The sequence below is a fragment of the Cyprinus carpio genome, chromosome B7, assembly GCF_018340385.1.
Source record: "Cyprinus carpio isolate SPL01 chromosome B7, ASM1834038v1, whole genome shotgun sequence".
Taxonomy (NCBI): domain Eukaryota; kingdom Metazoa; phylum Chordata; class Actinopteri; order Cypriniformes; family Cyprinidae; genus Cyprinus; species Cyprinus carpio.
This window is the reverse complement of record NC_056603.1, coordinates 11457805-11471920: the sequence shown is the minus strand read 5'-3', so window position 1 is coordinate 11471920 and position 14116 is coordinate 11457805. Positions and strand designations below refer to the sequence as shown.

Genomic DNA, 14116 nt, shown 5'->3' with positions numbered 1-14116 from the left:
TAACACACACTTTTCACATCATGAAACAATTGCAAGTATTCTTTTCCTGAACTGTTTTGGGATCTACTTTTAACTAGCTGGTGCCAAGGTGAATTTTAGTGGATGTATGAAGTCAGTTCCTCTCAGTTTCACACTGGTGTTTTTCCTTACATTAATGTTCCATGAACATTTGACCACCTTAATACATGTTAGCTTCTTTGTGAAGAGTGTATCAATGTTGTCTCAGTTTTTCTACTAAGAGTTCTTGGGAGAAATAAACTGATGCCAGATTAACAATTACTGATGTGCAGTTATGTGTATATAGCCATAAAACAAATTAGTTTAGAAGCTCAGATTATTTGTTCTTTGATGATCTAGATGAGTTCCATTTAATCCTATTGCTGTCTTATGGGCAAGATATTGAAATGAAATGAGTAAGATATAAAATAGATTTTTTTTTAGGTTGATTTATTATTTCATGATTGCTCTATAATTACACTGACATGTAATCTGTCTAGTACACTGTTTGTTTAGCCCAGAGGTGTACGAAAGACATGAGGACCATGTCAAAAATACAGTACAATTATATCTCTGATTACAAAAACTAAACAGTGAAGGTGAAAAGAGTTCTTGGTTCTCAGTAATCATTGGAATATTGCTGATGTAATTGTTACTGTAGATCCATTGAGATAAAATGCCTAAAATTCCTAAGGGTTTGTGTGTTACTGGTCAAGGTATTTGCAAAGAAAACATACTGCTGTCAGGGGTTATTACAATCTAATTGAAATAAGCTAATGTAAACCTTTTATGGCTATGTGCTGAACTTGAGTTTCTGTAAACTCTTAGTCATTTGTCCCACGTCTGTCCAAGAACAACATTGTGTACCTGCCTTAGAGCACTGCACGCTTGATTTTGCATTTAGGACTTGTTGTGTAATATTTGGCTGGTGTGAATGCTTCTCTTTTTCACATCTGTTTTGCGGTGCTCAATGATTCATAATGCTGATAACGGCAGATGTTAGTGATATTCAGAGGGATTCCCGTAGCAGTAGCTCAGCATACATTTAGATGAAGTTTAAGTTACTAGAGCAACTCGTGAAGCAAATCTTACTTTTTGAGAGCTAGTCAGTGCAGTATTTATGCAGTTATTAGGAATTATCTGTAATGGTGTATTTAATTGTTTTGTTGATGTTAGTGGTCTTGGGCTTTATACTGACACCCAGTGGCTCGAATGACGAATCAATGTTTTCAGTTACCAGTGCTTTTGTTGAAATGAATAGTTAGCTTTGATAAATTTTTCCCCCAAGTGAATGAGCTTTGACTGTAAAATCTACAAGTAGGTATCATTTATATATAGCAGTTATAGTTAGCAACAGCCTATGCAGACAGCTAATATCTGGAATGATACATGACGTTCTGCAGTTTTTAAAACATTAGGCATCATGCGCTTGCTGACTTCAGAAATGGTAAATTGGGCATCATATGCACAAAACGTTTGAGGATCACACACTAGCAGACTTTCAAGTCATTCCGAACGTATAAACTCATACAGAAATGTGCATTTTGTTGCTTGGAGATGCATGAAATGTTTAAAATATGTGCCTAAAATCGTCTCAAAATATCAAAGATGTGCATGGATTGATAGTCTGGAGCTAAAAAAAAATTGGAAAGTGTGTACATAATACAATATGTGATTTTCTGCAAAATCGGTCAATTCCAACTGCCCAAGATCTGCAGAATGGTTCTGGATTTTGGTAACTAGCTTCGACTCATCTAGACTGCAAATCAGGGCCAAAATCTGGGCAAAAGCCATGTACTGTATTCCAGCCTTAAGAGAGTGTTTTTTTTTATATAAAATTGTGTATATAGATAATACCATCATAAGCATTTTTTCTGCTATGTAGATTCCACACACAAAAAAGTGATATGTGTAATGTAAGTAATACAGTTGCAAGTTAAAAATAGATTGTGTGTTTGTAGTCAGAATAGGACTGACATGTTCCCAGTTGGCCTTATTTTGATGTAGACTTGGCGTGTAAACTGCAAGTTACGAAAGACATTGTTTCAAATGTCATCAGATGATGTTTGACATTGATGTTAGCGTGTGAAACTCAACTCTAAAGAAGTCACATTTGTGTTTTGATGTTTCAGTATGTCTTCAGCCTGGAAAACTGGGTTCTCACGGGTCTCCAGGGCGGCTATCCAAACCTCAATCCCAGCTCTTCCTGTGAGCCTACGGCCACCTGTCCTCCATACTGGATGATGTTCAGCAGCCCTCAGGAGAGCAGGTTAGCCAGCCGCTGGAGCAGTGACTTCTGGGAACCCAACCCTCGTCCCCGCAGCCGTAGCTTAAACGCGGCCCACTACCGCACGATGAATGCTCGAGTCAAATTCACCATCTCTGACTCGGAAGATGAAGAGTTTACAGAAGAAGATGGCGCCGCTCTTGCTGACAGTGAAGCACAGTCCAAACGGGGTGGTTTGGGTTTGCCAAGACAGGAGCCAGGGTTGAAAGACTTGCACACTTGTGGATCATCAAACTTCCTCAAGCTGCCTTCACCTTGCAGCCTCGGCGCACAGCGCCAGGGGACGTCGTCTTCCCAATGTAGGCGTAACTCGCCCGAAAGAAACTTCCAGAGGTGTCAGAGATCTGCTGGTCGTACTAATGCATCTCCCACAGTCTCCCCCAACAACTTGCAGTCTGAATGCATTAACAATCCCACCCCAAAGGTAAGACTTCTTCAACTCTTACAGTCTGCCTCAGAGTCCACACTTTGGTTATGAAATTAAGTGCATCAGCACTGGAGTGATGTATTTTTGTAGGCCAACCTGGAAGTTTGCATCACCCTGGTTCTCTTAACAAAAACCCAAAAGGATTTTTCAATTGATTTTTGGATTGTTGCAGAAAATAAGGTCCATGACCAACAAAAGTTTATGATTACACATTACACTCTTTGTTTATCAAGGTAGTCTTTAATCTTTTTTTATTTGTATTTTTTATTTTGAAGTCTAAATACACTTTACAATACAATTTAAAAAGTGTAGGCTGTAAACGAACTACACTACAGTCGCAAGACATTGGGCTGGCTTTTTGAAACCTAAAGTATTTAAAAATGGGCACCCTTCGGACTTGTAGACTTCACAAATGTGCATAAGTTGCACTTCTACTGAGATGCCTGCATTTTGCGCAACATAATTTTGTCATGCAAAGGTAAATGTGACCTTAAACTAAAGGTGGTCCAGAATGCAATTTTTTATCTTTTTACAAAGTGAAGAATTGTCATAGAGACCAAGTGTGACTTTTCAGGTCTCCTGTTTCAGTAATATCTGTTGTTAAGGCTAAGCATAATACATTTCTTCTCTGTCTTTGGTTGTCAGTGGGAAGAATGGATACTAAACTAAATTCAAGCAATGGGACTAAAAGTGTTTTTTTCTCCCACATTTATGCACACATCCTTCTCAGCATATAGATTTCACTACGATATGAAGTGCAATGAAACAAACAGACACATGGTTCGTTTAGATGCCCAAAGGTGTGATTTAAATTTACTGCAAATGGCAGGTCATTAGTGGCTCTGTAGCAATAAACATTTTAAATAAACGACACTCCTCTTTACTGAACATGTTTGGGTAAGTTTTGATGTACCGAAATTACAGTTTGTACTCTTTGGGGAGTATAAATACAGAAAGCTCTGCACAGACAACTCATTTCTTTGATCTATTTACATAATATTTTGTATGTCTATGGAGAAGACCTTTTCACAGTTGTCAATTCACTGAAGTTTTTAATAGTTCTAAGCTCACAATAACAGTTGTCCATAGAAGGCAACCGTTGGCCTTACTATAAATGGCTTTAACTGACATGCCTCCGATAAGTCCAGAAAGGTATTTTAATCACTCGAGCAAGAGACATCAGAGTCCTGCCAGTCTTCCACAAGCATTTAGTCATTTCTCACCATGTTCCAAAAGGATTCATTGTAAATCCTGCGCTAATATATGTCTCGCTGTGACTGCGAGGTATTTTGTTGTTCCTCAAGAAACGACTGTCTCAGCATCCCATTCAATTCATTCAGATATTTTAGACATGAATGACTTCTACAAAGTTTTTTTTTGGTGCACATTTATGCAATGTCTCAGAAGATGAACTCTAATAATAGTGAGTGCTCAGTCTTTTCCTGGAATTTTCCCAAGCTGCAACAAATTCATCTGGATTAGCCAGTGGAGGTGCTTGGGAAATGTCTTTCAAAGCTACGATTCAAGGTTACATCTTTGTTGACTGTCTAATCCAACACGTTATTAATGCTCATAACATCATCTCCTGCTAGGCTGCGTGGTCACAGTGCACTGAATATGGCAGGGGGCTTGTAGTTTTTTATTACAGTTTTTTTTTTTTTCATTTACATTTACAGAGGTTTTTTTAAATGAACGGGAAAAGAATTAAATGCATTTCCCAGGAGTTTAATGACCTTTGCTGTTGTTTTATTCCATGTTTGGCTATTTCTTTCAGGGATCACTGTGACTCAAGTGCTGAAACTCTTTGTGAACTTCAGTATTTGAATGGCAATAACAGGGTCACTTAAAATATGGGCATGACCAAATGTACCCCAAACCCTATAATTCCTAAATAAAACCTCAAAACTTCATGAAATTGGGTTAATATGTGCAACATGTGATTCTGAAGAAGCATGCAAACTTTTATGTAGATATACTGTAGCAATAGGTGGCTCAATAACAGGTAACAGTGTACAATATTTACCTAAATTTGCTTAAAATGGTTGTTTTTATCTCACATTTAGGTGGTTACAGGTTTACTAAATAATATGCATTATATTTTTATGCATGAAAATTTTGTCATCAATCACTCACCTTCAAGTTGTGTGGATTTCTTTATTCTGTTGAGCACAAAAGAAGATAATTTGAAGAATGTTGGTGACCGAACAGTTGATGGTAGCATTGACTTCCATATTATGGAAAATTACTTTGGAAGTCAATGGCTGAATTATGACAGAATTTTCCATTTTTGGGTGAACTTTAAGGCACATGGACCTCAGTAATTTATTTTTTAGTTTATCTTTCTGTAGCACAGCTGGTAGATAAGGCCATTATTAACACCAATGTCATGGGTTTGATTCCCAAGAAATGCACACAGTGATAAAATGAACATCTTGAATACGCTGTAGATCACTTTAGATAAACGTGTCACCCGAAAGCATCGATGCAAATGTTTTCAGAACATATTTAAAATGTTGTTTTTAAGTGTGAATCAAATCTTGCACCAACAGAAGTGTGTTTATCATTCTAGATTTTCTCTGTATTGTGTTTCCTGCCCTTATCTCTCAAGGGTACTGTGACCATGAGGCACTGTTGTTGTTTTTTCCAGGCCCAGGGTTCATCCTCCACCCCGGCCCCATCACGGCCACTTAATTCCCACGCTGCCGTCCTGGACTCTTCGGTCGAGCTGCTCTCCGCTCTCAGCCCAGAGGAGAGGGAGCTGCTGGCAGCCGTGACCGAGCGGGGCTACCCTCTCCGTACGGCCATCATCGCCCTCCAGAAAATTGGCCAGCAGAGTCCAGAGCAGGTCAGTGAGGGAGAGATTCAGTGTGAAGTAAGAGATGGGATTCATTCATTGGTCGAGATGTAATGCTGAGATTCTCTGCACCGTCCTTGGTGTACCGCAGGGGAAGGTCAATCAAAGTGCATGCTGGGTTACCAGTGTAGTTCAGTTGGGAGTGTGTTTATGAACATGCACTATGAATGCTTGACCACATTTATGTTTCTCATAATCATAAAAACCTTTACACTAGGTTTGAAATGCTTTATTATACTAATATTTTAGTTTCACCGAAATTAAAAATGAAATAAATTGTTAATTGAAATAAATCTGAAATAAAATATAAATAATAGATAAACAAAAAATGTAACTTAAAATACAGAAAAGAAAATTAGAAATGCTGCCTTGGCAACTAACTAAAAATCAATTGAAGTTGAAGCAATAAAATGTTGATAGTACTAAGAAACAAGAACAAGTTCTAATACAAAATGTTTATAAATACTATAATATTATATAAATAATATTCTTAATATTTATTATATCATTTTATGACATTTATATATGTAACAAAAAAAAATACATATTAAATAAAAATGTTCATACTTTCAACTGTGTTATTTCATTTGATGAAAAAAAAAGTATTTCCAATACTAAAGCAAATATTTTTGTTACTCATATCTGGAGCTTTTAGAGACTTTTAGAGAATTTTATGATTTCTAAGTCATGACAACTTATGTTTTTACATTCATTTAACTCCTTAAAATAGGTTATGAGTTATATAAGTTATATAATATTCAACTCATCTTTTAACATTTTCAGTTTAAATGACTTATGCCAACCAAGTTGATTGCACTTACAAATTTAAGGCAGCAACTGTATTTTACATTTGAAGTTGAAATTGGTGATTTTTGACATTTGTTGTGACATCTGGTTCCATCCTCTTTTATCTGATTCTGTTTACGCTGAGAAAGAAAACAGAACAAAAATAGATACCAGATCCCCCTGAAGTTTCCAAAATGAGCTAGTATCTAGTTCTCAGCATTACAAAGCTTCCCTCAGGAGAACATTCGAGTCATGAAGCCACGTTCATTGGCAAATATCATTAACGTTGTTGGGCATTGTGGATAAAAATCACAGGGTTTATGAGAAAAAGACTATCAGTAAATCAGCATTTGAGGGCAGTGGAGCTGAATACAGCCAGAGAAATCTGCTGAAGAAAACTTAGAAGATGCTCTGTGTTTGAACGATCTTTCTAAAATCAGATAATGTGGATGGCTTGATTTGCGATACTGATAAAAAAATGGTATGTCCACATCACATTTAGTCTAATAAGATACCTTAATTCATTTTTGACTGCACATATCACATGCAAGGTTATTATAGGTAAATAAAAACAAAACCATGAAAAAAAGGGTTTTCTTTTCTCTTCGTTTGGAAGTACAAAAGTGCACAATAAACTTAAGTAGTAAATAAACCAATAGATACAATTAAAAACTAATAAAAATTTATCAAACCTATGACATTTTACAAAAAAAAATTACAAAAACACTCAACAAAAGTTACAAAAAAAAATGTTAATTAAATTTAAAGTGAAAACAGAAAATGTAATAGTCTAATTCAAAGTATAAACAACGATGTAAAAGAATATCAGTGATAAAATATCTCTCAATCTTGGGTGTGGTTTGGCGGCTGGTAGAAAGAATTTTATTAATTAAAAAGAAAGAATCTTATTAATTAATTTTTAAATATATAATAAATTAAATACTTATATGTAACTAATATGTTTACTAAATGAATAATAATAATAATTATTATTATTATTATAATTGCTGTTGTTATTTTTTATGTTATATTTTTAAAAATTATATGTATTGATTTATTTATTTAATGATAAATACTACTTTTCTCATTTTATGAGTAATCATCAATAATGAAGTATTGTAGTTATTAGGAATTACTTGAATTTGTTCTAGATCATTGGATTCCTTAAAAGCCCTTGAAGCGATGCGATCATGTGTTTGTAAAGTCACTGACTTACTAGCGAAACCTGATTCATTTATATAAAGCTGTATCCTCAGTTGCCCAGTGAGCCGCTCAGCATGACATCAGACAGCTGGTTGGGACGCATGATCAGATTTGAATCAACAAAGCTCATCTTGTTACACAGATTAATCAGAGCAGCCGCTCCTCTGTGACTCTTATCCACACACTTCTCACGTTTCACACCTGAGCCTGACATCCAGTCTAATCATGAATTATGATAGCTCACATTCATCTAATGATCTTTCAGAAGTCCAGAGCTATGATGACGTACAGTGTGCCTGATAACCGGATCAGTTGATCTAATCACTTAGTGTTAGGGGATAAACCAGTGCTCTGCAAAAGTCCATTAGAACTCGACCTGGCCTTGTTTTCATGAAGCATTCATGAGGGCTTTTCTTCAGTCACGTTCCTGCAGTTAAAGTGATCCGTCTTGTATTTTGTTTGTGTTCATGTACAGTATGAAGGATTGTTTATTTGTTCTCTTGCAGATCTTGAGTTATATGGTGGCATGTGATCGGTTATGTGAACTCGGCTATGATGAAGCTCAGGTTGAAGAAGCACTTGAGATGTTTCAGAACTGTGAGACCAAGGTATGTACAGTATGTATATGACTTTTTTTTAATGTGCTACCACAAATCAGTCTCTTACGCTCACCAAGGCTGTATTTATTTGATCAAAAATACAGTAAAAAACAGTAATATTGTGAAATATTTTTACAATTCAGAATAACTGTTTTCTATTTGAATATAGTTTCAAATAGAATTTATTCCTGTGATGCAAAGCTGAATTTTCAGCATCATTACTCCAGTCTTCAGTGTCACATGATCCTTCAGAAATCATTCAGATGTGCTGATTTGCTGCTCAAGGAACATTTATGATTATTATCATAAATGTTAGAACAGTTGTGCTGCTTCATATTTTTAAGAAAACAGCAGTTTTTCAGAATTCTTTAATGAATGGAATGTTGAAAAGAATAGAACCTTTTGTATCATTAAATGTTTTTATTGTTACTCTTTATCAATTCAGTGCATCCTTGCTTAATAAAAGTATTGACGATAATATTTTTACCAACCACAAACCTTTGAATGTTTGAGTGTATATTGTAACCTTATTTGTTCCTCTATTTTAGGCTGAGGAGTTCCTTCACCTTCTTGCTCAGTTTCATGAAATGGGCTTCCAGCAGAACGCCATTAAAGAGGTTCTTCTGGTGCATGAGAATCACAGAGAGCGAGCGCTGGAGGAGCTCATGACCCGCGTGGCCTGATCCCATCCATGTTATGATGCAGTGAATTAACTGCGATCATGGTTTTCGCAGGACACCGAGCTCGTATAGCTGTTGCTTGTTTATCATATGCTGCACTGTTTATTCGTTGCGCATTCTAGACATGTGTTGAGGCCTTGGGGAAAAGCACAATTTGACAGTCGACACGAGAGAATGGCTCTGTAACAACACGCTTTTATAGTGTTTTCCGTAGCATTCAAACTTTCGTTGCTTTATTTATTGAAACGTAAACCATTTGGTATTTATTATGTTCATTCTATTCTTGGAATTCATACAATTATGAAACTTTTTAAAATGTATTATAATTGTTAAGCCATATATATATATATATGGACTCTTTAACATCATATTCATCTTTCTAGTTTCTATATGGTGCCTCCATTTACTTACAACTGAAAAACCCAAGGTGAGACAGTGTGATCTGCAATAATTTCTGGTTTGTATTTATCTAAATGTTTTTGTCAGCCGGACCCCTTTGACATAAAATATATATTATAAAATATATATATTCTTGAATTATCCCTTAAGTTAATATTTCAATAATTTAACAACACATTTGCATATTTATGGTGCTATGATATTAGTTAATGGTCAGATGACATGCAGGAAAACTAATAAAATATTTCATCATTTAGTGTTTTATTTGGGTTGTTTTTATTTTGTAATCAAACAACATATTGTAATTATTTTGGCATATATTGCAATTGTGATTTACAGTGATATGATCTCTCATCTTTTTAAAAAAAATGTTTCATGCTACTGCTAAATCATCCACGCAAAAAGAACCAGGGGACATTTGCATTTTCAGTTATACAAATAAAACTATTGTTTTTATATTATTATTATTTTAACTAATTATAAAAAATATAAAGGCAAACAGAACAAATAGACAATTTCATTAGAAAAATGACTATTGTTATTTTAGGACAGAAGTATATTATTGTAATATTACAATTGCACTTTAAAATAAACTGAATATTTGATCATTACTTGAAATTATTTTGTGACAATGATAAATTTGAATTATTTAATTTTTAATTACAATGCTAATATACCATTTCCAAATGAGATTGAACTCATTTTTAATAATTGCGCTAAGCTATTCATGTATATAAATATTATGTGTCAGACAATACAGATGTAATAAATTATTTACTTACAATTGGTTCAGTTTATTGGAGAGCTCCAGCAAAGGCATTGGGACCCTACCTAAAAAAATGTGCCTTTGGGTGATGCATTTGCACAGATAACCACTGTAAACAAAAAAATGACTATTTAATATGAAATGTCAGTCAAATATTTGGAAGAAAACCCATATCTAAACAATAATACCCATATCTTGTTCTCATTTCAGAAAAAAACCTAGCATTTGTGAAATTTGTGTGAGGTCACTTTGGTATTTGTGAACATTATTATATGGCAAAGTTCCTATAAAATGTTACCTTCAGTGTTAAACAATGCCAGACATCATGAGCGAATAGCAAAGTCCTGCCAAGATCTATAGATTCTGTTGTTAGGCTGCCAGAGGTTGAACACAATGTTTTCATTGTGGTAACATGATTAGTTATCAGTGTGTCTTCGGGTTCCATGTAATGAGTGGACCTTCTACAATAGTTACGAAAGTTTGCAGGAATGTCTGGATATGATTTGAGTGTTTGAACAGTCAACGAGTCGCCACACTGTTACACTCTTACCACTTTATGAGGTCATAAATGATTGTATGAATAAAGTATCATTTCTGATGATCATGTTTCTCCTCCCAGCTGATCTTAAACTTTCTCTCATAGTCTTCAAGGTCCTGCGCTCTTTCCTTGTGGCCTTATCTGACCCTGGCGCTTCTGGTATGGGTACATCAGGGATTGAGTTTTACAGATGGCGTGTTTGATATAGAAACAGGAAATGTTTCTATATTTTGGTCTCATATGGCCATGGCAACATATACTGTAATGACCATCAATCATGTGTAATACAGTCGTGGAGATTTATAGGGCCTGTTCGTTTTCCATTAATCACATCTTGCATTTTCCTCCAACTGGTCTGTGTTGTTCTGGCAGTGTGTGAATAGTTAAATGTTAATCAGATTTAACACAAAATAAGCTGCAGTTAACTAATTGAATGGACTGATTAGAGGAAGGAAAGAGAGGCTTGAAATTTTGCACTATTGCACAAAGAACAATGTAGGTTTGTAAGGTTGAATACATATAGCTACTATTGCATAAAGAATTACTGATAGCCATCTTTTATTTCCAAATATGTATTAGCTCTCAAAAGTTCAGAGTCAGTATGAGTTTTTGTATTAAATTGATCAAAAGTAATAAATGTAATAAATAAAAATCTAATAAATGTTATTCTTTTGAACTTTCTATCCATCAAAGAATCCTGAAGAAAAGAATCATGGTTTCCACAAAAATATTAAGCAGCACAACTGTACTCAACCTTAATAATAAATAATTGTTGCCTAGAAAATCAGAATATTAGAATGATTTCAAAACCATCGTATGACACTGAAGATGCTGAAAATTAATTCAATTTTAAAATATATTCAAATAGAAAACAGCTATTTTGAATTGTAATAATATTTTACAATATTATGTTTTTTACTGTTGTTGTTTTTTTTTTTTTGGTCAAATAAATTAATGAGCATAAGAGACTTCTTTGAGACTTTTGAACAGTGCATAGTGCATAGTAAAATAGCCTTCTGAAAATTAAATTAATTAGAATCATTTACATTTAGTCATTTTGCAGACACTTTTATCCAAAGACGCTTTTTATTCATTTGATGTCCAGTACAAGTGTAAATGTTCATAAATCGGGACAGCAAATATTACATGAGGATAATTCCTCTCTGAAATATTATTTCAAGAAGGTTATGAGCTTTTACGTCTTTTTTTTTTTTACTTTTGAGCAGGATGAAATTTGTTGTGACAGGTGGAAGCCTGTTGTTTTAGTCTTACAAATCTACTAGCAGCCACTTACCTCATTTTTCTTCTGAAGTAATAATACAAAAAATGCAAATCCCACATGCAACCTTTCTCTTTTGCAGCCAATTAAAATATTTCAGCCACTAAACTAATGTCAAATTAGGTGAAATTCTAGGAATCCACTGTTACGTAACATTTACCGCTATTATTAATAAACTCAGTCAACACAATGTACAGAAGCACTTGAGCTGAGGCCAGAGGAGATCTCAACTCCATTATCTTTCTTTTGTAAAAGCATTCTGCTGTGCTTTGGCAGTCAAGAGGAACGTCCACATGGAGCCGATTCTTGGAAATCCAGGTCTTGGAAGATGAGTATAGCTCCAGGTGTCCTAAGAGACTTTATATTTCTCCACAGAGGACATTACATTCTCTGCCGATGATATAAAGGTCGCCCACATGGTCTACCAAAGCACAGTTGTAGCGAAGTTGCTGAGGGCTGGAAAATGTGCCCCAATGCTCCTCCAGGAGGCTTCTGTGCACTGTAAAGTTACTTCCACCAAATCTCACTTTCACTATTGTGCAAAGTCAAACCTGTCTTTGAAGACATTCACAGCACTATCCATGATGTCTTCTAAAGCAAGGCAGATGCATTTGACCGATTGTGCAGTGTTTGTATTAGGCTACTCCTAACAACTACAAGAATAGAACCAGCTATACATAGAAGTGAAAAACATGGCAGCATTATGTTGCTAGGAAAGATGTTGCAGATAGCCATTGCTGGAGAGGGCAGCCGTCATCATGGTTATTTAATACCTTTTGTTCTTGGCAGGCATTAAAAGCAGGATGAAAATTTCATCTTCTCCTTTTGATGAACAGGTGAAATGCCTAAAGCTGTATCAATGGTATGCCTGTAAGTGTCAGTCTTTGTTGTGGGCCAGCATTCCAGGTGAACATGTGATTGCTCAAAATAAAAACTGAATGAAAATAAAAAGACTTAGTATAGTGCAATTGGAAGTGGGGGATGCCTTCAAAAGCACAGTTGATTAGATTGCAGACAGTAGACTGTTTAATTGTTATCTTGTGACTCCAAATGATATACTATACAGGTCCTTCTCAAAAAATTAGCATATTGTGAAAAAGTTCATTATTTTCCATAATGTAATGATAAAAATTAAACTTTCATATACTTTAGATTCATTGCACACCAACTGAAATATTTCAGGTCTTTTATTGTTTTAATACTGATGATTTTGGCATACAGCTCATGAAAACCCAAAATTCCTATCTCAAAAAATTAGCATATTTCATCCGACCAATAAAAGAAAACTGTTTTTAATACAAAAAAGTCAACCTTCAAATAATTATGTTCAGTTATGCACTCAATACTTGGTCGGGAATCCTTTTGCAGAAATGACTGCTTCAATGCGGCGTGGCATGGAGGCACTCAGCCTGTGGCACTGCTGAGGTGTTATGGAGGCCCAGGATGCTTCGATAGCGGCCTTAAGCTCATCCAGAGTGTTGGGTCTTGCGTCTCTCAACTTTCTCTTCACAATATCCCACAGATTCTCTATGCGGTTCAGGTCAGGAGAGTTGGCAGGCCAACTGAGCACAGTAATACCATGGTCAGTAAACCATTTACCAGTGGTTTTTGGCACTGTGAGCAGGTGCCAGGTCGTGCTGAAAAACGAAATCTTCATCTCCATAAAGCTTTTCAGCAGATGGAAGCATGAAGTGCTCCAAAATCTCCTGATAGCTAGCTGCATTGACCCTGCCCTTGATAAAACACAGTGGACCAACACCAGCAGCTGACATGGCACCCCAGACCATCACTGACTGTGGGTACTTGACACTGGACTTCAGGCATTTTGGCATTTCCTTCTCCCCAGTCTTCCTCCAGACTCTGGCACCTTGATTTCCGAATGACATGCAAAATTTGCTTTCATCCGAAAAAGTACTTTGGACCACTGAGCAACAGTCCAGTGCTGCTTCTCTGTAGCCCAGGTCAGGCGCTTCTGCCGCTGTTTCTGGTTCAAAAGCACACGCCTGTGCACGGTGGCTCTGGATGTTTTTCTACTCCAGACTCAGTCCACTGCTTCCGCAGGTCCCCCAATGGCTGGAATCGGTCCTTCTCCACAATCTTCCTCAGGGTCCGGACACCTCTTCTCGTTGTGCAGCGTTTTTTGCCACACTTTTTCCTTCCCACAGACTTCCCACTGAGGTGCCTTGATACAGCACTCTGGGAACAGCCTATTCGTTCAGAAATTTCTTTCTGTGTCTTACCCTCTCGCTTGAGGGTGTCAATGATGACCTTCTGGACAGCAGTCAGGTCGGCAGTCTTACC

The 14116-nt window shown here is 36.0% G+C and overlaps 1 protein-coding gene across 1 annotated transcript in view; it reads left to right on the top strand.

Annotated features, from left to right (window-relative positions):
- LOC109058364 (ubiquitin-associated protein 1-like) overlaps nt 1-10599 on the top strand; it is a 12776-nt gene extending 2177 nt beyond the window's left edge. The window contains exons 3-6 of the mRNA XM_042727251.1: nt 2130-2708; nt 5359-5556; nt 8061-8162; nt 8702-10599. Coding sequence (XP_042583185.1) covers nt 2130-2708; nt 5359-5556; nt 8061-8162; nt 8702-8836 — 1014 coding nt within the window. The 3' untranslated portion in view covers nt 8837-10599. The remainder of the gene's footprint in view (nt 1-2129; nt 2709-5358; nt 5557-8060; nt 8163-8701) is intronic.
- The last annotated feature ends 3517 nt before the right edge of the window (nt 10600-14116 follow it).